The 26499-nt window shown below is 31.5% G+C and overlaps 2 protein-coding genes across 3 annotated transcripts; one reads left to right on the top strand and one right to left on the bottom strand.

Moving 5' to 3' along the window:
* Nucleotides 1–787: 787 nt before the first annotated feature.
* On the top strand, nucleotides 788–11291 carry LOC139513312 (uncharacterized). The gene is made up of 9 exons (XM_071301703.1): nucleotides 788–884; nucleotides 2159–2850; nucleotides 3286–3439; nucleotides 4380–4457; nucleotides 4721–5026; nucleotides 5545–5736; nucleotides 7907–7942; nucleotides 8822–8866; nucleotides 11182–11291. Exons 2-8 carry the CDS (start codon nucleotides 2164–2166, stop codon nucleotides 8836–8838), a joined length of 1470 nt encoding a protein of 489 aa, XP_071157804.1. The 5' UTR covers nucleotides 788–884; nucleotides 2159–2163; the 3' UTR covers nucleotides 8839–8866; nucleotides 11182–11291.
* Nucleotides 11292–15343: 4052 nt separating this feature from the next.
* Nucleotides 15344–24554, bottom strand: LOC139513311 (uncharacterized). Of its 2 annotated transcripts, none has more exons than XM_071301702.1 (5): nucleotides 24474–24554; nucleotides 19972–20023; nucleotides 17093–17201; nucleotides 16402–16615; nucleotides 15344–15779 (listed from the first exon to the last, which is right to left on the bottom strand). In XM_071301702.1, exons 2-5 carry the CDS (start codon nucleotides 19979–19981, stop codon nucleotides 15633–15635), a joined length of 480 nt encoding a protein of 159 aa, XP_071157803.1. In that variant the 5' UTR covers nucleotides 19982–20023; nucleotides 24474–24554; the 3' UTR covers nucleotides 15344–15632. The 2 variants fall into 2 exon arrangements, with proteins under 2 accessions (XP_071157803.1, XP_071157802.1); XM_071301701.1 differs by lacking the exon at nucleotides 24474–24554 and adding an exon at nucleotides 24312–24415.
* Between the last annotated feature and the right edge of the window lie 1945 nt (nucleotides 24555–26499).

The raw sequence follows: 26499 nt of genomic DNA, 5'->3' as shown, positions 1-26499 counted from the left end.
TGTTTATGAAATGTACAAAATCGAAGTGTTATGGGGTTTGGGGTTTTTCTTTGCACATTTTTCATTTAATTTATAGCTTTGTGACCCGATTTTGAAAATAATGTGAATATTTGGTATTGTTTATATCTGTAAATTATATTTTTTCGACATCTTCTTTGTTTAAAGAAACTTTAAACCACAAAAAGAAGAATATATGCTTAATTATTTTCTTCAAATTTGATATTCTTTACCTTGACATGTTGAAAATTCTATTAAATGGTCAACTGATGAATTATAAAATCTAGATTGTACTTAATAAAAGATACGAAAACACCTTTAGAGCTGTTTGTTTTACTCTAAAGACGGCAAAAATAACTTGAGTCAATACATTCTGTTGAACAGAAGTGGTATAGTTATGATTTTGTATCAACTTACTTGATATTTTGGCCTTTTTTGCAGAGTAAGCTTCCATTTCAATGCATATCTCCGTAGGAATTTGATTTTTTAGTTTTTCTCAAGTTAGATTTTGTTAGACTTTTTTCTGTGTATTTTTGGGGTATAATGCTAAAGATTAAAACTTAAAAACCTTCTGTTGCAATTACTTCAAGGTTAGGGTCATGCTAGATTGACTGGACTTTTGTGCAATCCCCAATGATAATCTGCTGTTCATTTTCAAAATGAAGGGCTTTGACATGCAATTGTGACTACAACATATCACAAAGTTGATCAGTATTGAAAATTCGAGATTACTTTTGATAGATATACACAAATAACAAATATTTAAATGTGTCCGTGTTTATCTGTTTTATTCAGAGGCTGTGGTAATCAGCTTAACCTGATCTATTTTTGTCATAGGGAAACTCCTTCCTTATATGTTGTTGATCGCATTTTATTGGCAGTATTTTGTAAGTTTTGATTAGATACATTTAAGAGTTATTTTAACATCAGTGACTTGTTTCATTCTTTGTATTTTGTCAGGTTTTTTGCAGTACAAGTCATTTTGGTATATTTTACTTTCGATTTCATGACTCGGCCTGTTTTTATAGACTGTTTATATTTTTATAGATTAACTTACATGTTGACAGTTTGGTTTCGTTTAGCGTAGTTTTTAACATTAAAATGAATTCTTAATCACTGTTCGTTGTGTTGTTTTTTATTCAATATGTAACTGATAACTTCTCATATTCAATGAAAGTCTGACTGATGTGACAATGTCATTTATTATGATTTCCTTGCGGACAACACATGCTTCTGAAATAGTTTTCACTGTTCACTCTGAAAACCAAAAGTTTAACACCCGATGTACCTTAATGTAATGTTAGCTTTTCAACCAATATCGAAGTATTTGCTACTTTACAAATGATATCATCAGTGACTTATAGCCCCCTAGCAGCGGTTCCGACACACTTGTAACTAGAAACAAATGATATATATGTCAACAATATAAGTTCTCGTACAACCTTCATCATGCATGGCCTGCATCTGACTTGAAGTTTTCAAACCCATGTAAAACGTTTTTAGAGCATATATTAGGTTTTAAAAAATCTCCCCAAAACAATAACAACTGAATATGGAAATTCTAGTAGAATAAAATGAATTATGCAATAATCAATTTGATTCACACAACTAATGTATTTCTACAAATATTATTAATATTATTATCTATATCATGCATGTTAATATATACATCAATCAAAATGAATAATAAAACGTTTTCAATCTGGACTTTATAGACTGAGTTCCCTAATTATCTTCCCACAATAAAACACGTATAGTTATCAAGGTTACCAGACGTATACTTTGATATGCCAGACGCGCGTTTCGTCTACATAAGACTCATTAATGACGCTCAGATAAATGTAGTTAGAAAGCCAAACAAGTATATATAAAGTTAAATATCGCTTAGTATCCAAAATTCCAAAACGTTATGTCAAATACGGCTAAGGTAATCTATGCCTGGGTTAAGAAAATCCTAAGTATTTCGAATAATTTATACTTTTGAAAACAGTTACTGAGTAATGATCAGTAATTTATAAAAAAAAAAAACACAATGAATCACAAAATCATTAATCTTATAGGACTTATAGGATCATAATCATCTTCCCACCATGAAACACATATAATCTATTTTGCAATGTATCAGGTATTTCCTTTAAAAGCACTTATACATTTTTTTCAGTCAAAATGTCTAGCAGAGAAGAGACAAATTTTGTGAGACTACTGATGTTTTCGGTTGACTTATCAGCAGACGTCATCAGAGCTTTTACGGAATCAAAAATTTTATGTAACTATGAGAACAATTTTACCCACTTTTTAGATGCACACAAACATGATTTGTTTCATTCATGGATACCAAATACTCATTGTTGTCAATGTTCATCAGTCACTATGGGAACAGCTCTAACCAAGAAAATGGCTGAGATAGATGAAGCAATTTTCAATAAGATGTTTGACAAGAGCGGATCTACAAATTTAGGTCATTTCAAAAAAGGTATTCATGGGTCTGTCACCCAACACTGTTTGTGTCGTATAACTCCAAGGTTAGGCCTACGCTTGGAAGACGTAGATGTAAGTCTTCTATGTAGTATCATCTTCACTTGTGTCAAACTTCACAAACAGGACCTTGAACGGATGAGAAGTATTCGACAGCAGAGATCGGACGTTTTCCGTGCAGCTATAACCAGACGCTATTCAGATGAGGATTTCACAATGGTGTGGAACAATCTAGAAAAGGCAGTTATTGGAATAGTTCAGGAACATTTTATTCCATCTTATGGACGAATTGTAGAGCACCAGATCAAACTAATAAAAATAGCAGACGTTGCAAAAGTAGATATGAATGAACTGTTAGAAAAACTTTCTAAAGATAAGGTATCGTATATGTATTTTGCTTATCTCTTTCATTGTCTCAATGTTAACATGTTGTTTTAAACAATTTAAACATATTTTATTTACGTTGTCTTGCCTGTAATGTAAGTTAAAGAAAATACTATATTATTACTTTTAATATATTTTATGAAATCCTAAATATTTGTCTGTGCAGTACCATTAATTATAATCAGTTCGACAGAAAACTAGTCATATTTATTCGTTATAATATTAACGAAAATGGAAACACATGACTGTAACAATGTACCACAGTTCGAATTATGGTAAAAACTATCATAACTAACATTATAATAAAACGATTGTGTTTCGTATTCTTTTATAAAACTGGTCAAGTGTTGGTTACAAGAATGAACGGCATCACCAATGCCTTAATGGGATTTACATTATGATAAAACGCTTGTTTCTTTTTCTGTTTAGAAAATTGGTCAAGTGTTGACTACAAGAATGAACGGCATCACCAATGCCTTGAGAGATGAAACGATGTTGAGACAGTCAGAAAGTCGGCATAACAGGGACCAGCATATCGAACTAGAACTGGATAGATTAGAGGACAAAGAAAATTCGCAGAGACGTAATTCATAAACTCATCATAGATACCAGGATTTAAATTTTGACAGACGCGCGTTTCGTCTACAAAAAACTCATCAGTGACGCTAGAATCCAAAAAAGTTAAAAAGGTCAATACACGTAGAGATTGAAAACATTAAAAAAAATATATACTTTGGTAAACATATTTTCTTGATAGCAGATCTTAAGAGTGTAAAAAACAAAATGACAAAAATACCGAACTCCAGTGAAAACTCAAATTGGGAAGTCTCATAACAAATGACAAAATCAAAGCTCAATCATACAAGACGAATGGAAAACATTAAACAATATACTATAGAAACCAATTTCAAAAAAGAAAAGCCTTTTGAAATCGAAATAGATAATTGCTTTGTTGAACGAATGAAGAAATTATTTTATGGTTATCAATACAAAAGACTTAGAAGATTTATTCTAAAAAAATCCGAAATTGAAAACTTGTCGTCGGTAACTTTAAATTGGTTGTATGGTTGCATTTCTTTTTTAGTTTTAACGCGTATGCATGCATGTATGTTATCAAGTAAGAGATACATTTACTTCTGCAGTTTACGAATGTTCAATGTTATTTACTGTTACTTATCTAAAATAACAATCAAAATTGTAAATACATGTAAAACCAGACGTCCATTACTACGATTGACCTTGATAAGATTTTTCGGCGATTTATTCTCAATACTTCGCTTATTTGATTTTTGACTATTGAACAGTGATACACTTTTCTTAATACATAACACCAACATCACAAAGATTTGGTTAATCTGAATAATTATTTTTTCACTTCATGGCTTCCTTTAGTCATGTTCTGCAAACAAAAAGACCAGTGGCATGATGCTGGTAACAGACCAGTTCGTGTATTATAGAAATAAGCAATGCGCCAATATCATTTATACATCTTTAGAAAAGAACAGGACATTTTGTAATTTCAGAATTCTTCACTGAAAAATTGAATCATATACGTTTTGACGTAGACCATACGGCATTGAGGTGTTCAGTTGCAGTTGAAGGTATGTATTTGAACATGGAGTCATATTTTCGTTAATATTTTAGGTATCATTCAAATTCAGAAGCAGACATCTTTGAATAAATCAGCGTATTTTAACGGATTATTTAAGTATTAATATATTTTTTATTTAGACCATCTTCACATAAAATATATTGCAATAAAAACAATTGTATTTATTACGTTTAGCGTATCTACCTTCCTTTCCTTATTAAAAAGTGAATGCTATCATTTACACATAATTATGTAATTTTGATCTTTTCACAGGAAGGAAACATTTTCACTTCAAGCTTGAAACTCCATCATCATGGGATAATTGTAGAATGGTTGCTAGCCTGAAAAAGGTCATACCAACATGGAATGAAGATGACAATTACTTCCAAATACTGTCAGCAAGGATAGGATCATTGGTGATCAAAACCACTGCAAATCCTGATGTAATGAAAGACAGAGAAACATTTCAAAATGCTATCAAATCATTCTTAAAGAAGTTAGTTGAAGTGTGTGAAATAGATACTAGTGTTCCGGTTACAGTACCTGTGGAGATAAACATATCTGGAACTCCATTTACAGGTAAAGTTTGTTGACATAACAAGAATTGGTATGACATACTGTAAATGTGTTTAACACAAGGGAGTATGATAAGTTAATTTTTGTTCTGCAAAGTAAATTCATTTGATACTTGTTCACTTCTAAATTTTTCATTTTACGATGAACTTTTCAACTTGCACATTTCAACCTTGAAAACTTTTTTTTTAATGAACGTTTTGTTTTTTGACAGTTTCTTTTTATATTTTATGTTTTAAATAAATAATTGTACTAGAATTCATAGAAAGATTGAATTTTTATATGCAATTGAACCTACGAGCGGTTTGTGGCACTGTGAATCTTTAAATTGATATAAAGGAAAACAATAACATATCTTTCAAAATCCTACGTATATCAACCAGTTAAATTATAGATAGCAGTCGATCAATATATAACAAAAACTCGTTTTACTGCGATTTGTTAACTTAAAAACAATTTGTTCGTATTTAAGTATAACAATGAAATATAAAACTTTAAATTGAGTTACTTTTGAATTTTTGTAGACAATGACGGTAGTGCTGCCACAGCTGCTGGAGCTGTAGATGAAGCTAGTGGCAGTATTAGTGATAAGGTACAGTTAAATATTGCATTGCCATCTCAGGAATGTCTGCATTGTAAAGACAAAGATGGTATAATAGAAAGACTGAAGAGAGAACTGACAGAGAAGAATGCATACATAGCTGAACTTGAAAATAGTAAGCATTGTTATGATGTATTAAATCTTGAAAATAACTATACTATAACGTGATGGTACCCACATTTCACCTATTTTGGCAGTTTTTTCAACTACGTTTTTTGTGATCAAGACAAAAATTGTCATTTTGTCTTTATTTTGTAGCCGTATCCTTCTTTATTATAAAGGTACACCAATTTGAATTTCAATCCATATGGCATCATAGAAAAATTGGTCTGAACTGACCTCCAAACCATAAATGATTCTGTAATGAGGAGTACCCAAAATTCGAATCGTCAAAAGTCGAATAACAAAGCTTTTGTTTAATTTTTAACCGGATTTTTGTGACAAAAATGTCGGTTATTGAGTTGGGGATGTACGGCGGGCGGCCGGGCGGCCGGGCGGGCGGGCGGCAATCAAATGTTGTCCGAGCATTAACTCATGAACCGTTCAACCAAAGCTTTTAAAATTTTAATATGTTATTACTGACAACTATACGAAGGTCAAGTTTAATAATGGCGATTTTGACTTTTACCGTTCAGGAGTTATGGTTCTTGAAAGGCGGCAATCAAATGTTGTCCGTGCATTAACTCATGAACCGTTCAACCAAAGCTTTTAAAATTTTAATATGTTATTACTGACAACTATACGGAGGTCAAGTTCAATAATGGCGATTTTGACTTTTACCGTTCAGGAGTTATGGTTCTTGAAAGATTGAAAAATGGAGTTTTCAGTCGTGTCCGTGCATTTACTCATGAACTGTTCTACCAAAGCTTCCCAAATTTTAATATGTTGTTACTGAGGACAGAATGGAGGTCAAGTTCAATAATGACGATTTTGACTTTTACCGTTCAGGAGTTATGGTTCTTGAAAGATTGAAAAATGGAGTTTCCAGTCGTGTCCGTGCATTTATGCATGAACTGTTCTACCAAAGCTTCTGAAATTTTAATATGCTGTTACTGATGACAAAATGGAGGTCAAGTTCAATAATGACGATTTTGACTTTTACCGTTCAGGAGTTATGGCTCTTGAAAGATTGAAAAATGGTGTTTCCCGTCGTGTCCGTGCATTTTCTCATGAACAATTCAAACAAAGCTTTTGAAATTTTAATATGTTGTTACTGATGACAAAATAGAGGTCAAGTTCCATAATGACGATTTTGACTTTTACTGTTCAGGAGTTATGGTTCTTGAAAGATCGTAAAATGGCGTTTCCATTCACGTTGTTGCATTTACTCATGAACCATTCAATCTAAGCTTTTCAAATATTATTATTTCAAAATGTAGACACTGATGACAAAATGGAGGTCGAATTTGATATTGATGATTTTCACTTTCACCATTCATCAGTAATGGTTCTTGTGATATTGCCAGGACACAAATAAATGTAAATAAATCCGGTTTGCTGTCGTTGTGACAGCCTCTTGTTAAATATATTTTGAACAATTGGATATTTTTCCATGCCTTCTCTTCCTTTTTTAAGAAATGGATACTTGTAACATATTGTATTTGCTAATTTTAAAAAGAGGACATTTTAGTGATGTTGCATGGCGACGTTTCCGTACATTTTGCTTTTTCAGTAAACACTTCATCTGTTGATAAATACTGTGAACGTTTCGTAAATGTCTAAATAATTTTACCTATGTTGAAAGACGTGCATAGTATTAAATCATAAAAATACAAATTGTTTAGTCTCTAGGAATCTTGTAAGATTTCAACTGCTATTTTTGCTAAACAGGTGCAATTTGGGCACACGGTGCAATTTGGGTAATGTGACGTTGGTATTCGAAAGATTATGTTTTTAAAACGACTTATGAAAATGAAGTCATCCTATGGTACAGGTTTGTTGTTTGTAAATCATTATATGAAAAACTTCGAAAAAAATACGAAGGGAGAGGCCATTGTCTTTTTTCTTTATAACAAATGACGGAAGAGAAAAACTTAAGGAAATAGACAAAAATGGTTCATGTTTTACATGAATAGGACTACTATTTTGTCTTTGTTTTCAAAATATTGTTTTAAGAACATCGTTATATTCAAACTTGTTTCTCTTGTCAACGAAATCATTGAACTCAAAGACTACTGATATTTAATACTCCTTACTTTCAAATGATGCACTAACATGAATTGTATTTGTACCGAAACTTATATAGTAAGATTTTAATTAATTGACATATGTAAAATATTTTACAGAGCTGACAAACAAGTCCGACGAAACTGGCAAATCGGGTATGTATCCCTTTTCCATCGTATTTTTATATATAATAAATCAAGTAATCAACTTATTTCTAGAACAGTCGGAAATACCTTAAAATATTACGTTTCTAAAATATATGTAGTGAAAAGAAAAATCACAAAAATACTGAAAATTCAAAACGGAAAGTCCCTAATCAAATGGCAAAATCAAAGGATAAAACACATCAAACGAATGGACAACAACTGTCATATTCCTGACTTGGTACAGGCATTTTCAAATGTAGAAAATGGTTTTGTTTTGAATAGGTACACACAATTAATCAAACAGATTTTCACCGTTAGAAGTACAGAATATCTGCAATGTAATTAGTGCTTAAAAAATAATATTGCGACAAAAACCTTTTCTAATCCATAAAGGAATATACAGGTGCTAAATTATTTTTACTCTTAAGATTATATCTAAGTACAAGTCAATTAACTTTTGAATGAATTGATCATCGGTCTCACGATTATACCGCCATTAAGTATTAGTACTGATAATCCAAGACCCTGTACAATCATCTGTCCTAAGAACACAATAAACCATATTCCTTACTGTTAAGAAGTGAAAATGATAATTTCAGAAATTATTCATCATAATCTTGCTATAGTAGTTCATGCGATGAGTATATATTTTTTTTTTGAAAACTACACTGTATATTATTATTTTAAACTACTATTTTATCCCACGAAGTTCGCTATTGATTTACATTTCATTGAAATACTAAATCATATGAACTACAGCTAGGATATGAAACCCGTGCATGGCGAAATATTTTTTTTCAGAATGAAGGCTTTTCCCAATTATACTAATGTAAAGAAACAATACCAAGCTGTAAATAGTTTTCATTAAAAATGTCTTTTGGTTTGTAGGTGATAAAGCAGAATAAGCTTCTCTCAATAGTAAGGATTTATAAGGTTAGTTAACATTTTTTTAATTAGCTCACATAGGGATGATGTATTTAGATCAGTTTAAATAAGTATTACAGTAATTCGGATTCGGTAAGTAATAAATGTTTTATTGCTATTTTGTGCATTTTTCCTTTGATCTTTTTTGTGATAATTTTTCATATCATGCTACTCGCTTGAGATGGAAAATTATGGCTAGAAACTAAGGAGCCACGTAGCGTTGCTAATGAAATTTACATGAAATTGACAACGTCGTCATAGGTAAAATAGCGATAAACAGATTAATCATTGGTCATCTCAACATGATTGTTTTTCTCACTTTCACCGTGACCGACTCAAGCGAGAAAATCAATCTCGTTGAGATAACCAACGATAATCTATAGTTATACATGGAAACTATGTAATTTCGTATTCTTTATATCATCCGAAATGATGGACACAATGTTTCCACTAACTATGCACCTCATATAATTCTTGTACACTTGTTTACAGATAGGAAATCCTTTTTCCCTGCAAAATATATTTACATTGTTCTCCAAGCAATATTCGTATACTTTTATTTTATGGCATTGGACTGTTTTCTGGTCTTTGGTCGGGTGGTTGTCTCTTTGACATATTCGGCAACATTTTTATTGATTTCTCAGTTTTATTAGTAAAAAAAGTAACAATATAAGGCGAAACATGGCAAAAAAATGAAAATGCATTTTCTTTAATATCATATGTAGTGGAGTTTGATACACGATACCCAACTAAAATATTGCCCAATAGGTTTAATGTCTCTTCAAGGCAAATTTACAATTCCAATCAGCTGTGTGGAGACGAAATAGTTGCGGTTGACACGGCGTTTTGCATTTGCGCCTATCTGCATTTCATTTGCGCCGATTTTTTTTACAGGTAAATTACAGGTGAATGTTATATTTCATTTATCATCATCGACCTTTTCCGTTAGCCAGTTGTACAAATGATATGAATTGTCAATCATAATATGTATATGACTGTTGTCCTCTGCTCTCCATGGGGAGGTGGAAGTAGGATGTCGAGCAGGATAAGTCAATCCAAACGCACTATGTTTACAATCCTTTAAAATCAAGAAGTAAAAACCTAACTTATAAAAGCACTCTGTATATTCTGTTTTCACTAAAATAAAAATTAAAAATATATTTACAACATTAAAATCATTAAAAGCATACGTAACAGACTGGATTTTCGTAACTTAAACATAAGTGAACAACGTTTATAACCAAATTTTTTACCAATATACATTGAAGGTATAGTACATGTACAAGTATTTACTCAACCTGTGTTAAACTGTAAATGCAATTAGGAGCAAATATAAAATCGGCGCAAGTGAAAAATTGAAATCGGCGCAAATGAAAGAATGACATTTTTAAAAATCGGAGCAAATGTCATACGCCCGGTTAACATGCTTTGGAGGCTTGTTATGATTGATTCCAGCAATAGAAATAGGCGTGATATACTCCATTGTATAGATAATTAAATGGAAATTCATGGCATAACATTTGTCAATGGGAAAGACAACCGCAGAATCGAAATATAACGGAAGTTCGAGACCGGGTGACATTTGACAATAATTTGAGTTAGGTAACTTGTGTTATATTAAAGCATGTAATAGATATTAAAAAAGATAAGAGACAAGTGCATGCCTGATTAGATTTATGTAGACGAAATATGCTTCTGGTTTTCAAATCATGTGCCTGGTATTGTTGATGAGTCTTTGTTTTAAAGCAAAACACTTAATATTAAAAATGAGAATGGAAGTTAGAAATGTGTCAAAGAGATAACAACCCGACCAAAGACCAAACATTGTATTCTCAATTTTATTGGTTTCAAGAAAATTAAATTAAATTTCAAACACTCGATATTTGAGCTCAAAACATTAACACAAACGAGGTGTGATTATAATTTTGAATTTCTTTGCCGACTTTTTATACTAAATTCGTATCATCGATAAAGATTGACGATTTTTGTCGTCATTTTCCGCAAAGTGAATTTGACCGCTTTGTGATATAAAACAGTATCTTATATCTCTCCGAACTGATACAATTTATTAAAGTTATGTACTCTCTTGCAACTAAATTCTTTTTGATTTGACAAGGAGCTTCCGTTTTGAATTTGCCTTGTAGTTCAGTATTTTTTGTTATTTTACTTTTCTTTCGATATTTTCTATTTATTACACTTTACAATAAGTTTTTCTTCAAACTTTTATTAGACTTTTCTTTAGTGACTAATATGTGACCCCAGAATGTGTTAAGAACAAAAATACTTGTTTAATTAGTAATTTACATATATTTTTTTTATTTCAGATATTATCATGTCTTCAACCAATCAATAGATTTCAGGTACAATAAGTAAACAATACATATGTGAATGCGTGATAGTGAAAATGATTACATAAATAAAAAGTTTTATTTCATTTATCTGTTGATACACTTTTTGTACCATGTTTCCTCACATCCAATTACATTCTGTGAATGTGAAGTCTTCAACAGTCTTAGGTTACTCTAATGTACCTTTTGATGTCAAACAAAGATAAAGACCTACATAAGCTTTCACTATACTGAATACTTATATTATGTGTGCCAATACAAACAACCTTATCCCCGGCTTAGTATATTTCTAGGACTTTGATTGGTTAACGCACGTCGTTACAAAACGCATAGCCCCTGGTTGTTGCAAACTCATATCCCCGGACGTTGCTACCCATTAAATCGGGGAAATTCACGCGCGTTTTCTTAATTTCCGTGGTTGTTCCTTGTGAAATATCAAATTCTGTAGATTATCCATGATGTCTGTATAATAGGTTACTTAATCCACTAACGATTTTATCTTATTATGTCGATTATTTACACTCATTTTAGTAAATGTATCACTCTTCTGCCACATTGTCAATGTATGGGACTACTGACCTAGCTATGGAAATGACCCACGTTGACGTCACACCGTCACTTTCTTTCTCTGTCTTTAGATTAAAACGTCTTATATAAGTGTACCTGTAGGGTTCTACCAAAGGTAGTACCCCACACCCCGTTTAAAATATGTCAAAATCCCAAATTTCAATAAAAGATATTTAAAAAATGAAAAAAAACCGTTACTTTCACGTTAAAGGTTGTGGTCAAATTTCTCTAAAAATCGCCAGATTTAGACTAAGACCGGGGATAAATTCGTTATCTACGTTCATATCCGTAGATATGAATATTTTAACTCCCTTCAGTACCCTGTACACACTTCGGCTGCGCTTCAGGGTGTTAAAATATCCATATCTACGGATATGAACGTAGATAACTTATAATATACGGCTTGGTCTATCAAATGTTTTATGAATCAATTTTCACAATAACTAACATCTGTTTTCAAAGTAAATTTACACTATACACATGTTGTCCATCCGAAGCGCTTTTATAGAAATGATATTTTCAAGGAATGCCCAAACCCAAACACTTGAAAGCCAAAAATGCATAAATACCCAAACAAATGTTAAATGCAATAAAACTGTAGGAAACCATTACAGTATCAAATTACTGAGTATTGAGCTAGTGTTTCCCTTCAGGACTAGCAGTCCACCACCAGCGGTATTGATCCAATGATCGAAAATGAAAGTAAATATTTAATAAACTTTTGTCCATCCTATTCTAACTGTCATCTTAATTGAACAAACAACTGTCCAAACCAGGTTTGTTTCAGAGTTAGTGTGAAACATCCCTAGCTAGAAACCAGGTTTGTTTCAGAGTTACTGTGAAACATCCCTAGCTAGTGGCGTTGTGAATGTTTAAATAACAAGAAAATATTAGAGTTTATATACTCTAATATAAGCATTACATCGTATTTCATTAGGTAATATATATCTAACCATCCTTGTGAATATAAAAAAAATGTATTAAAAGTATTAGTTCAAAATATACTTTGTTAAAAATTCAAGCGATAATCCTAAGTAACAAGAAGATCTAATAGTGTACAAAAGTCTAATGTTGTACATCGTACAACAGTACTAGTATATAAAATTTATTTGGCTGCCATAAAACCAGGTTCAACCCACTATTTTTTCTTAAAATGTCCTGTACCTAGTCAGGAATGTGTCAGTTGTTATCAAATTATTTGTTTCTGTGTATGTTGGAGTTTGTGTTTCTTGCAAATCAGTGTTTCTTTTGTTCCGTTGTTTTCTTCTTATGGTTAATGTATTTCCCTCGATTTCAGTGTGTAACCCTTTTCGTTTAATTGAATTATTATTATTGAATAGCGGTATACTACTGTTGCCTCTATTTATGTCGGATGAAAAAGTGTAGAAGCCTCAATGTTCTGTTATTCTATTGTTCTTCTTATACGCGGTAGTTGATGTGTTATCCTCGGATTAAGTTTGTAACCCGGATTTGTTTTCACTCCATCGATTAATGACTTTTAAACAGCGGTATACTACTGTTGCCTTCATTTCTAACCAGACTTATCAATCTTATTGCTAGATTAAAAACAAAAGTACAATGTTGTGTCAAATTATGTAGAAGGAACAAACTTCGTTAAATATCCTCTCTCATTGATAAAAGTTCTCTTTAAACTGACGTCTTTATGACGTTTCTTCTTTTTTTTACATTGTATATTTACAATGTTTTTGTTACCTAATGTGTACGTGTTTTCAACCACGCACCTTGCATTCTTTTTAGAACCAGCTCTACTCGCCTCTTCGCTATTTTTTTTAATCTTTTATCCCGTGAGACAAGTTTCAGGATGTCCTTTCTCGAGAGAAATGAAAAGACCGGATCTGCTATAAACTTTCCTTTTAAACTTGAAACACTAGTACAAGATAACAAGATACTTTATGCATCAGAAAAATCATGCATCTAAAAATCAACAAAATAATTGAGAGCTTAAATGAACTACAGATCAATTATTTTATTGAGTTTTCCATTTTGATGAAGCAACTTTTTATCAGAACCAGCAAATGATTTATACTTCTCTCGGTTGATACGATATTTCATGGTTTACGTTCCCTATCATGGTTACTGCTTGAAATGTGACCATTTGACTAAATGCCATTTATTACTTTAATATTTCTTACAGCAATCCATTACCCTTCTCGATTAAATGAGTTCATTTCGAGTTTTAGGTTGGATTCTAAGCTTTTGTTTTCTTTGTATAAAATTGAGAAGTTTGCTTTGGATTTCGATTTTAAACATCTGCTTTGTTAAATGGTCGGTATATACTTAGTAGTAATTTGGGAATCCTACGGATTTCGTAACACTTTTGTCTCAGCTAGCACTCAAGAACCGGGAGACAGATTTTCTAAAATTTTAAGAATGTTACCTGAGGGATATACTTTTACACCTTCAATGTATATTCGTCAGAGAATTATCTTATGGTTTACTATGGCATTTATGGACTTTGTTTTATATCCGTATCCTACAATCTAGATTGATATCAACTCCCCAAAATTAGATTTAAATAACACTCTTTTCAAAATTACAATTTTATAACGTTTTTTTCTCTTTTAATTTGTTTTGGATCCGAATTGTTTTAAAGTCGTTGACATCCAGTTCCAATAATTTATGGTACCCATTCAATATCCGCAAATCATTCTAAAACACCTTAGAGAAATTAATGGAAATTAAAGGGATGCAACAATTTTAAAGCTACATTGATGTATTTTTTTCAGTTTGTTTAGAAAAGAAGAAAAAGATGCCAATTGGAAAACACAAAATAATTTTTTTAAATGTTAAAAAATGAAAGCTTATACCATCTGTACTTTTGATTTTTTTTAAGCTGTTGATGGATATCACTTTCTTATTGCATCTTTCAATACCCAAAACACATGTGAACTGCTTAGTAATATTGAGTATGAACTTGTTTGTCGTACAATAATTTTAAGAAGGAAGCGTGCCTTAAGTCTGTTCTGAACAAATCAATTATTATCCCTTTTAAATGAATCCTTTTTTTATGAAAACATGCAGATAATTATATTACATAGTTATAAGCAGCCTTGATAAAGATAATACAAGAACTTTAAATTATATGCTAACCAAATGCAATAAAAGATAAAATCTCCTTAAATACTGTATTATTTCACATGAAATGAGGTAAACTTTGTCTGCAAGATCAAACATTATTTGATTAAGATACAATATCAACACATGCACACGAATCCTAACTTGATTGATAACTTTTATATTGGAAATATTTTTTATTTGACCTATAGGTGCAATGCATTTCGAATACGGTTAAGAGAAATTATAAGTTTATCAAATATTAGGCACTTATGAACCGACAAATCAGTCCCCCATAATATTTATGAATTCGAGTCTTGATCCCTGTTAGACTACGTATACCATATTACATCAAGGATATGTACCCTGTGACGGTTGCTAGTCTTTACAAAAGAACCTTATTCTAAAAATCAATTTCACTGTGTACATTACCATTAAGTTTATATATTTTGAGAAATAAAACTAAATCTACTTCAGATAAAGAAATATAAAAACACAACGTCAAACTGTTTTTATTTCTGTAATAAAATAGAATATATTGCACATCAACACATTTAAATAAATATTTGTAACACAAATTTTTCCTTCAAGCAAAAATAAGGATATTTATATTGCAAAAGTAAGATGAAGTAAGATGATGTAGTTTATATAAAATTGGTAATTTTTTTTTATAAAACTATTTGATGTTAATCAATAATTATACAATGAAAAGGTAATGCTGGTGTCTGTGTATTGCTATCATAGGTTAATATCAAACGAAAGGTTCCTTGTAATATCAGTTTTTTTTACTTTTTATAAGACTCCATTGACATTCCTTTCACAATACATCCACCGATCCAGTGATAGAATGTCATAAATGCTGTCTTATCTTCTTCGGTAAAGCTGTCACCAAGAGCTACGGTAATGGCATGGACAAGGCATTCGCCAAATACCTAGATAATATTACAGTTTCAGGTTTATTAAAAAGTACACTTTTCAATTGAGCATATGATAGTATTATAAAGTCCCTAATATAACAAAAGATCATCCAAGATAAATATTACCTGAAGCAGTTCGAGCTCTACTTATAAAACATTTTGTTCATGAAGAAGCTATTAGATTTCTAACGTTTTCAGACTATTTCTTCTAATAATTCGTTTCTGATGAGAAAAAGGGTTATATTTTGAAATTTTGTTATTATATTTCATACAATCCAATATTAATGGATTCCCATACTTTCCCATATAAATGTATATGCAAAGATTTCGTTATCTGACCAACAATTGGAGTATTTTTAGGTGTTTGTTTTTCAGATTTATTTCAAATTTTCTATAACTTCGATTTATTCATTTTCGATTGAAAAAGACGTCACTTGGTCAGTTTTAATTTTAATTGAGATCATCTTTAATATTAATCGTTATTTGTTGACACAATGTCCCAGACTCTTCTAATAATGTCGGCGAAATGCAACGATTGACAGTGATTATCTTCTTGACATTACTAGTGTTCTCGTAAAGTCTAGTTACATCACAATGAAACATGAATGGATGTCATCTATTTTAAAGCTAAACTTACGAGGTAGTAATTCTGGTTTACACCATAGTAAAAATGTCTGGTACCTAAGTCTACAATTATGGGCGTCACTGCTGCTTGATCGTCAATCATACTGATGGAAAAACCCATTGTATCAAATAACAGTTTAACATGGGCCTTTACTTTTGACCACCTCTCTGGGTTAGTCTCGTCAAAATGAAATAGTTTCTTGGTTTCAGGTTTCAGTTCAAATAACCTAAAAATATATATATTGTAATGATATATTAAATTCCTTTTGTTCTTAATTTGAAATGCAACATTGACATACAACTGTAGTGTCTTTGATTAGAACTTTATTCACATTCGAAAATATTGTAAACATAGTTAATAACAAAATATTGTGTACACTTTATGTTATTTATATCTATGACAATAAGGTAAAAGTTTTGAACTATAATCAGTAAAATGTATTATACTTTTCTTGGTAAGTCATCTTGTGCTTATTTCGATAACTTTAAGGGTTTACACCAGCTCACAACACTTAATTTCATTTTGAACCAACTCCTCTCATTTAATTTGATATAATTCTGAGCCAATAATTAGCATATTTAATAAATTTTATAAGCATGTAGCATTACTAACTAGTAGATGAATGGTTTAAGTCAAAATGTATACAAATTTTAGTCATAATGTATACAGAGACCTTGTAAAAAACGAATATTAGAATGTTTACTTTTCAAACATTGGAATCCCAAGCTCATACATGTCTTCTTGTTTTTCTGAAAATTTGGTCCATGTTTTCTTTATCCTGGACTTAGTATCGTCTGTCATACCAAGAAAACCTACAAAACAAACGGAAATGGTACAATAATGATAATATTTTTTCAGTTAATTTTTCGAACTATTTGTATATATTTGGACTAGAATTTACTTTACAAGCCAATGCTAAATTATTTGAATGATTTGAATGATAAATTATATATTAATAAATCAGCAGTGTGATTATAATCAATATAAGCCTGCAGTTCCCTCATACCTAGTGGACCTTAGATTATTTGGCATTCTTCTTCTTCTCCTTCTTTTTCTTCTTCTTCTTCCAGGAAAGGAAACGGATTCAAAACTGAATGTTATTTGTTCCGCGCAAGAACTTTACGCAGTGTCGGGCAACACAGAAAGTTCTCTCCTGGCTATTTACAAATTACATTTAAAACATTCGCAATATCATACAATTAAAATTATGTACACATGGTGCTTCCTACTTCCTTTCAGAGCATGCCTTTAGGGCAGCTGTGAATCCCTCAACGGTGTTGATCGATGAAACTTGTACTGTACTTATTCTTTCTAGGTAGAAGCGTTTTTTTACCTCTGGTCCGGTTAATATTTGGGGTTAAATTTTGGTAACGGTCTATGTCTATAAGATCATGATGGATCTTGAATAGCATGCATAGTCTGTTTGTTTTCCTCCATTCTTTGAGGCTTACCCATTTTAGAATTTAACCATATTTGTGACAAAGCCAGGTGTTCGGTCTGTGTAGATGTTATTCACAAATCGTGCTGCTCTTTTCAGTACCTGTTCAATTGCCTTAATTTTATTTTGGGTTGTTAGGTCCAATACTGTGCATGCATATTCCACTGCAGTTCTTACCATGGATACATAGCTGCCTTTACAGTGTTTATACATCCTTTGAGATTTCTCCGTATAAAGCCCAACGTTCTATTACATTTGCCTTCTGTATTGTATATGTGTGATATCCCAGGTTAGGTTTTGCTGATGGTGACTCCAAGATATTTGCCCGCTTCCACTTCGTCTAAAGTATGTAGTTGTTATGATGTTTTTATCACTGGTCGATTTTTTGGTGATATTCTAATGACAAGGCATTTTTTGCATTTTTTGCCCTTTTTAGTTTTAATGTTACTGGTTCCGCGCAAAACTTTTCGCAGTGTCGGGCAACACAGAAAGTTCTCTCCTGGCTTTTTACAAATTACACTTAAAACGTTCGCAATATCATACAATTAAAATTATGTACATATGGTGCTTCCTACTTCCTTTCAGAGCATGCCTTTAGGGCAGCTCTGAATCCCTCAGCGGTGTTGGTCGGGAAATTTTACAGTTTCCTATTTTTTTTGTCTCGAGCGTACTAAATGAACCTTAAAACAGCGATACATGTATTTTTTTTACATTTGGATTTTTCAGTTTTCCACGTCAAGCTCTATTAAATATTAACGAGACAGGAGGTGATTTTTTCGTTCCCTGTAGTTGTTTTACTCATCTTTGTAAGGCCATGTTGAGACCTATAATTGCTTACATCTACATTATGTAGACTCTGTTGAAAAAGTGGTATCGTTGCATTCATACTTTATATATATCCTAAGGTTTCAGGTCTACTATTGGAACACGTGGCGTGTGCATAGAAGTCGCCACAGGTGCCGTTTGACTATCAACCTTGTTATAACCAATCATATATTGTCCAATGCTAAATGCTGTATGCCATTCTCGATTATTTAAAAATTGTATTACTACTTAGGTTGCAACTCCCTGACAGTTCAATCATCTTTTTCTCCCTTGGCTGTGTATTAATGACTTTCCAAACATTCATATCTGATGTTTATTGTGTTAAAAACAAAGTATTGTCCTTTGTCATACATTCACTCCATTCCGGTATATTATTCAAAATGAATTTTCTAAAACACAAAGAACTGTGCTCGTTGTTAATAAGTTCTTTCATCATAATTGGCTAAACTCTTCAAACGGTACGATGACGAGATATGAGTCTTAATTTCAGGGCAAGCAAGCTGCAAAATCAGAATTGGTGCTGTTTTTACAGATACACCTCACAACACTGCTCTTTTTATCTACACATTATTTTCATCGTCTTTACTGCTCTAATGGTAAATATTTTTTTTATATAAAATGTTCACAATGTACAAAAAACTTCTGAGCATCGCTGAAGTTTTAAAAATATTTGTCGATCACAACAATGTAACAACATTTGAAAATGACAAATGATAAAAGACGTTGAATGTGTGTATACGTCAATGAGACAGTAAAACCAACAAATACCTAGTATTATAAACAGCAAACGTTTTCACAAATAGAACATGCTAGTTATTTGAATAGACTTTCAAAGATTTTCCATCGACACAAAATTCTTTAATTCTTTCAAAAACACTTAGATATAAACAAAGACAACCCTGTTATATGTACTTTACTTGAGACTGGCAAATGAACTAAGGTCTGGATTGGGGAGGTCTTTATTTCTGTATTCATTACTCTTTATGCCATTATTCTATTCTGTATTTTATTGTCCTTTTTTCTTAGCGTATTTTCTCTATGTGTTTAACTTATTTTTCCCATTCTGTTTGGTGGGTTTTTTTTTGTTGTTGTGGTTTTTTTTTGGGGGGGGGACAGTATTCTGTATTCTGTAAACCCTACACCCATCTACCCCCAACGAAACAGGGTTAGAAAAGTATTGTTTCTTAACAGTCCCTGCTCTTTTATCTCGATCAACATAATTATAGTAAAAATCAGTGCAGAAAGGTTACTGGACTCTACAATACTTCTAAATCTTTAAAAAACAATTGTCCTTTTAAATAAATTAAATATATATTTACCGTCCGACATTGTTTGGAGTAGTCCTTGCTGTTTATTAATGTTCCATCTTTCCTTATAATAGAAGAGAATATGTTGAATTAGCACTACCAAATACTAATGTTTTTCACCTAGTCGACCTTGTCAATAGTTCATTAGTTGTAGTTGATTTTAAATGTTTTCCTCTTTTCGTCTTAGTAAATATTTAAAGAACTGATGTCAAATATTCAACGATAACATGGATTTATAGGTTCAGTGGGATTGAGCACTTTACAAACAGTATTGACGTTTGTGCATATACTTCTTTATTGGCGTGTGTATGCAAATATAATTTTTTTCATATATATATGCTTTTTTATTTTTTTGTTTTCTATTGTTTAAGTGCACTTATAATCATTATCTAAGAATTGTGTGTAGATGTTTTATAAAGTCTCCGTGTGGTTTCTTTACTTATTTTCATCCCTCAGAGGGCTCTATCATTTAAAAGAAAGATGATGAATTAAGACTATATAGGTGATATACCAAACACTGTATAAAGATCTGAATACAAAATATAAGACAGATTCATAATCTTAACTACCTAACCTTTATTAAAACACTATGAATGCATGTCAAACAAATCAAACAAAATCAATCACCTAGAAAACTTCTCAAAAAAGATATGCAATCAGGCTTATTTTTAAACAGTAGTATTGTTTGACAACCTACATTCAAGTATCTGACATTAATATCTTTAAACTGGCATGTTTTATTTATTCTGTTGAGGATTAATAGTATTAAAATACAGACATAAAATGGACTAAATAAGCTGAATTCTTAAGTCATGGATATTGCACCCGTAGACCTGGGATGAGTTAGATATTTACATATGGTAGATAGATATTTTTACGACATCAATGGCTAGAAAATCCAATAATCTATAAAATTTAGTCAAGATGCAAGATTTTTTTTATCATTTATTATTGGCTTTACACTAGCTGTCAGTAACTGTTTTCTCAGATCTGTACTTAGTGTCTTTTTTTTTGTTTGGATGTACAAGTACCCGGCCACGTCCACTCTGTGTTTTTGTTAGATATATTTCTAATTAGATCCATCTGAAGCCTTTTTCAACTGATTTTCATATTTTGTTTTTACATTGTACTGTTACACCACTGTCCCAGGTTAGGGGAGGGTTGGGGTCCTGCTAACATGTTTAACCCCGCAACATATACTGTGTGTATTTTTCATATATTTCTTGTACATTAATAAGACCGTTAGTTTTCTCGGTTAAATTGTTTTACATTTGTCATTTCGGGGCCTTTTATAGCTGATTATGTGGTATGGGCTTTGCTCATTGGTGAAGGCCGTATGGTGACCTATAGTTGTTAATATCTGTGTCATTTGTTCTCTTGTGAGTTATCTCATTGACAATCATACTACATCTTATTTTTTATATTGGAGAAGTCAAATACGTTTACCCGACCGTTTATATTTTAACTATATAAGGAGATATATGATTGCTAATGAAACTATCCAAAAAAGTTCAAATGAAGTAGATGTAAGAAATAAAAGGCAATTGTATGTCCTTCAAAACTGTTGAAAAACCAATACTGTATGGTCGGCTATAAAAGGCACCGACATGTCATACATGAAACAATTTAATTGAGAGAAAAAATAACGGCCCAATGTATAAAAATAATTTACGAAAAATAAATATGACAGATATGAACCAACAAAAACTGCTTAATATTTCGGAACACCAGAGTAATAAGACAGATGCCGGTTGTGAAACAAGATCGGCTTACTCTTTCGGATCACATATGTAACAAGATGGATGCCGTTAGTGGAGCAAGATCGTCTTTCTCTTTCGTAGCAACGGAGTAACAAGACGGAATTAGCGAATTCCCCTTACTCATTTGGATCACCTGAGTAACAAGATGAACGTCGTTAGTGGACCACAATCTGCTTACTCTTTCAGAGCACCTATGTAACAAGACGGATGCCGTTAGTGAAACTAGACCAGCTTACTCTTTCGGAGCACCTGCCTGAGTATAAGACCGTTGTTTTGTTTTTAGCAATATCTGCTCACTCCTTCGGAGCATATGAGTTTATACGACTTTTCCAACTAATCTTTATGAATTAATTTTTTTTCGTTATTTGGGCATTGCCTAATCTCGTCGGTTTTATCTAGAGTTGTAACACAGTAAATGACGAATGGTGTGTTGCAGATTACCCATTTTTGTCATTCGTAAAGTATGATAATACATACTATCAATATTATTTTATTCTTACTATTTGGAATTTTGGATCCTCAATGCTCTTCAACTTTGTACTTGTTTGGCTTTATAAATATTTTGATATGAGCGTCACTGGTGAGTCTTATGTAGACGAAACGCGCGTCTGGCGTACTAAATTATAATCCTGGTACTTTTGATAACTATTTACTACCAAAAACGACCAAACGACTCTGATAAAATGTTGACTCTATGACGATAAATGCGAGTTGTATTCAGGCATTTAAGCAAAATACATGTAAACAAGGATTTGAAATCATTATTTTTTTTTAATCTTAACGCAAATATTTCAATTACTGCTGTAAATGTACAATACTCAATACAGATGTTGTAATCTCTTCATACTTTCTAAATATCCTTAATATAAAGAAACCATGTTATTGTTCAACATGCAATAGAATAAAACCCATTTTATCAATTTTGATCGATACTTTTATTAAGGTATCATGAATTATGTTTAACCTCTGTGAAGAAACTCGAGCCAATTTTTGCATTTAAAAGTCAATTATACCAACAATCAACCAAAATCCATTTAAGGGTCGGTTAGGTAATCGTTCAGGTTTCTGTTACTATTACAATTCAATTGATTTTACCATTTAGAGAAAAAAAATACTTAATTATCGTATAATATAACAAATATTAAATGACATAAAAATAGTTCAAAGAAACTGCATTAGGTATTTGAAAAATTATGTAAAGAATATAAGTTAACTGAACTGAACTCGGATCTTAATGTTTTTACTATAAGGATGACTATCAACAAGTAACGACTCGTTAGCACAATAATATCTTTATTTGTGTATTGATTTACTGTTAAAACGAATATTCAATTTAACAGTGGTAAACATATTTCAACTTTTTATCTGTTTTGTCAATGCATATATTGTGTTGGACATTTAACTTTTAAATATTTTCCGCAGCTATCCAAATTACATTATTTTTAGTTTTGAAAACATCACAGGGAATATTTGTAATATGTTTGTGATTTGTCTTCTTTAAATGCAAAACACCTATATTTATGAGAATCAAGTTTTAGATAAAATGAAAGGAAATTCAGCGATAAAATGCTTTCCATTGTCAAATGCTTTGTTGACCAAATTCGACCCATAAATAGTCGAAGTTCACTTTAAAAGACATCAAGGTCGGTATTCATGCTCTGTCATTGACACATAAGAATTTAAGAATATTTGTTGAATTGAACAATGGTCATTGTCGTATAACAAATACAAAGCACAAACTGTATGGTTAATTGAACCTCTACAGCTTATGACATAGGCTACAACACCTATTGTCATCTTGAGTGTGAAATCATGTTGTGCAGAATGGAATAGAATTATGATTTGTTTATCAAATTTTGTAAAACGTATATTTTATTTAGACTAAGTATAATCGAATTTTAGATATTTTTGATAACAATTATTTTAAAAGACCACCTAATAAAATATTTCACAATATTAAAACCAGAATAACTTATTTAGAATTGTTAACAATAAATTAAACATCATCTTATATATCTTTAACAATGAACCAACTATCATCTTAGTTATCCTTCACAGAAGAAAAATAGTGACATCGAGTCAATATCATTTCCAAAAATTGTAACATCGATTCAACATCACTGAATTTAACTCATCCTTACCAAATAACAAGTATCACCGAATACTCATTTAAAAAAGAACAAATATCATCTTACGCATCCTTCACAGACGACAAAATATCATCTTGCGCATCCTTCACAGACGACAAAATATCAACAAAATTAGCATTCATTTTACAAGAGATAAAAAATTAAGCCTCTCTCCCTCTCTCTCCAAAACTATGCTTGTCAGACTTAACTCAGAAGCGTCAGTTTACTATGTTTAAACTACTTATAACTTCTCTCTGTTATTGGAAAAAAGAAAGCATATTATGCAATGAAGTAACTCCCTTATTATAGCGGTAACATCGCCTGACATTATAGGAAAACAATTCTTTTTGAAAATTGCTCGACTGCCTTTCTATACCTTTGTATGTATACATGAATGCAACAATCAAATGAATGAAGAAAAGAAAAAGAAAAAGAAAAAAACGTATAAAACAAATGAACTTACCGAAGAAGTCAACTGTTAGTAGTATGTTTTCCTTAATTAATGACAGTTCATTTTTATTCACGTTGAAATATTATATTTCACGTTTTAAATATCCTATCAAAATCATAATGTAGTTGCTTTGATAGAAATTTTAACTATCTTAACGGTAAATTTGATACTTACCAGACAAGTCAATATCTGTGTAGTTAATGAGAAAATTTTAAATCAAATTAGATTTATAGTCACCTATCTATATACATTGATCCACTAATATCTAGGATGTAACAAATATTTTGCGGAAAGAAATGACTTTCCTTGACGTTGAATAGAGAAAGAAATGGGATGTACCAAACAATAAAAGATCGTTCTGATTCTGATTTTAAGTACTTTGGTGTGTATAAAGAATCGTGCAACGGATCTCTGAAATAAATGTGAAATCAATCACAATCACTGGAACGTGAATCTAAAAGAGTGATCAATATAAATATCCTTAAAAGACAATATAGCGCATTTCTTTAGATTCAATTCAATATTCTATTTAATTCTTATCTCTCAATAACATAAAATACAACATTATTACTATACTATATATAAAAATATTAATTTTCGCGAACCATTTAGGTCACGGAAATTCCAAAATATGGCATCAGTAAGGAGAGTTGTGCAAATAATGTGAATACACAGAACCCCCATCCAAATTATCTTTAGCTAAAAGTATTCATCATTTTCTATTTTATATGTACTAACAACATTCCATTTTTCTATAATTTCGATTAAAATATTCCAAAATCTGAGTTAAAAAAAGTCAAATGCCCAAAATAAACATTGTCTGATTGGTTGAAGTACTGTGGCGTCAATGATAAGCATAGCAAGCCTCGATGTAAAGCACAAGCCTCGATGTAAAGCACACGCTTCACATGAATAAGGAGAGTTTTACAAATAATGTGAATACACAGATCCTCCATCCTATTTATATTTTGCTGAAAATGTTGCAATGTTCATCATTTCTGTTTTGATTCTGCTAACAACATTCCATTTTTTCTTTAATTCCGATTTATATATGTGGAACCCGCAATAAAAATAGATGGCCTCAATGATTTAAACGCAACGCAAAAAATTCCGTTGACCCTGAATTCAACGGATCGATAATAGCATCATCACCATCAACAAAATGTTTACCGTTATCTTTGTGAAATTTCAGTTATATAGTTCTTTAATTAGAGAAATTTTGGTAAGTATTACTTATTAATGTTAAGGTTCTACTGATGTGCTCCTCTAGACCTTTTTGACGGTCCGTTTTATCCCATTTATCTCAATATTATCTCCGATGACAGTAATGTCAACCCGACCTATTCGTGTCAAAAGTGAAAATCGCATCGATTTATTGAACTAATTTCTTCTTAAACTGTGCATGCATTATTTCTGTATTATATGATAACCAATCACATTCACGTTGCATGTTTGCATGAAAATGGTCATGTATTAGTGAATTGTAAGGGCGATGCAACTTGAGGTCAGTGCACGATCACGTGACATTATTATTTGTAAACAAATTTAAAACATGCTCCCCGCGTAACACGTGTCTGAATTATCCTTTCAAAGTGTTATGAATCTTTCAATCACTATTTTATGAAATATTTCTAGGTTTGCATATCAGTAGTCAAAGTGAATTAAACGTAGTTCTTAGTTGTGTTTTTTTTATATAGAATTAGAAGGTAAATCTACATAAGGGGGTCTCATTGGGGGGGGGTTTTCACGACAGACCTCATTTCCCGTTTTCATGACACAATAATTTGACTTTCACGTTTCACGCTTGCGAAAAATTGTCAATATTGGTCACGCTTAGACCCAATGAGAACCACACACTAGTCAGTATTTAACTTCACCCAAAAAGATGACTCAACTTCCCTCTATATTTAAAACCTGCATACTAATTTAAATAGCATTTGCTCCCCTTGAACACTATTTGGCCCCTTCCGTGTCATTTCCCTTTAAATTTGCTGAAAAGTCATACTTTAAGTCCATTTACAGTAACGGCTAATATTTGATTTTACCATCTTAATTTTCAATTTTCATATTGAACACATTTGACCATTCAATATGAGTTCCCATGTATTTTTGTCATATATGAAGGAGGTTTTAGGTCATGTTTTCCTAAACACCTTATTGCTATTTGTCTGTCTGGATTGTTAAAACCACAAAATCAAAT

The sequence above is a fragment of the Mytilus edulis genome, chromosome 2 (genome assembly GCF_963676685.1).
Source record: "Mytilus edulis chromosome 2, xbMytEdul2.2, whole genome shotgun sequence".
Lineage (NCBI taxonomy): Eukaryota > Metazoa > Mollusca > Bivalvia > Mytilida > Mytilidae > Mytilus > Mytilus edulis.
This window is presented reverse-complemented; position numbering and strand designations above follow the sequence as displayed.

Coding starts and splice junctions, on each gene's coding strand:
- LOC139513311 (XM_071301702.1), bottom strand. Junction 16,616..17,092: donor GGGATTCCAATGTTTGAAAA/GTAAACATTCTA, acceptor ATATATTTTTAG/GTTATTTGAACTGAAACCTG. Junction 15,780..16,401: donor TAAACCAGAATTACTACCTC/GTAAGTTTAGCT, acceptor AATATTATCTAG/GTATTTGGCGAATGCCTTGT.
- LOC139513312 (XM_071301703.1), top strand. CDS start 2,164: ATGTCTAGCAGAGAAGAGACAAATTTTGTGAGACTACTGATGTTTTCG. Junction 3,440..4,379: donor CAAAGAAAATTCGCAGAGAC/GTAATTCATAAA, acceptor TTGTAATTTCAG/AATTCTTCACTGAAAAATTG. Junction 4,458..4,720: donor GTGTTCAGTTGCAGTTGAAG/GTATGTATTTGA, acceptor ATCTTTTCACAG/GAAGGAAACATTTTCACTTC.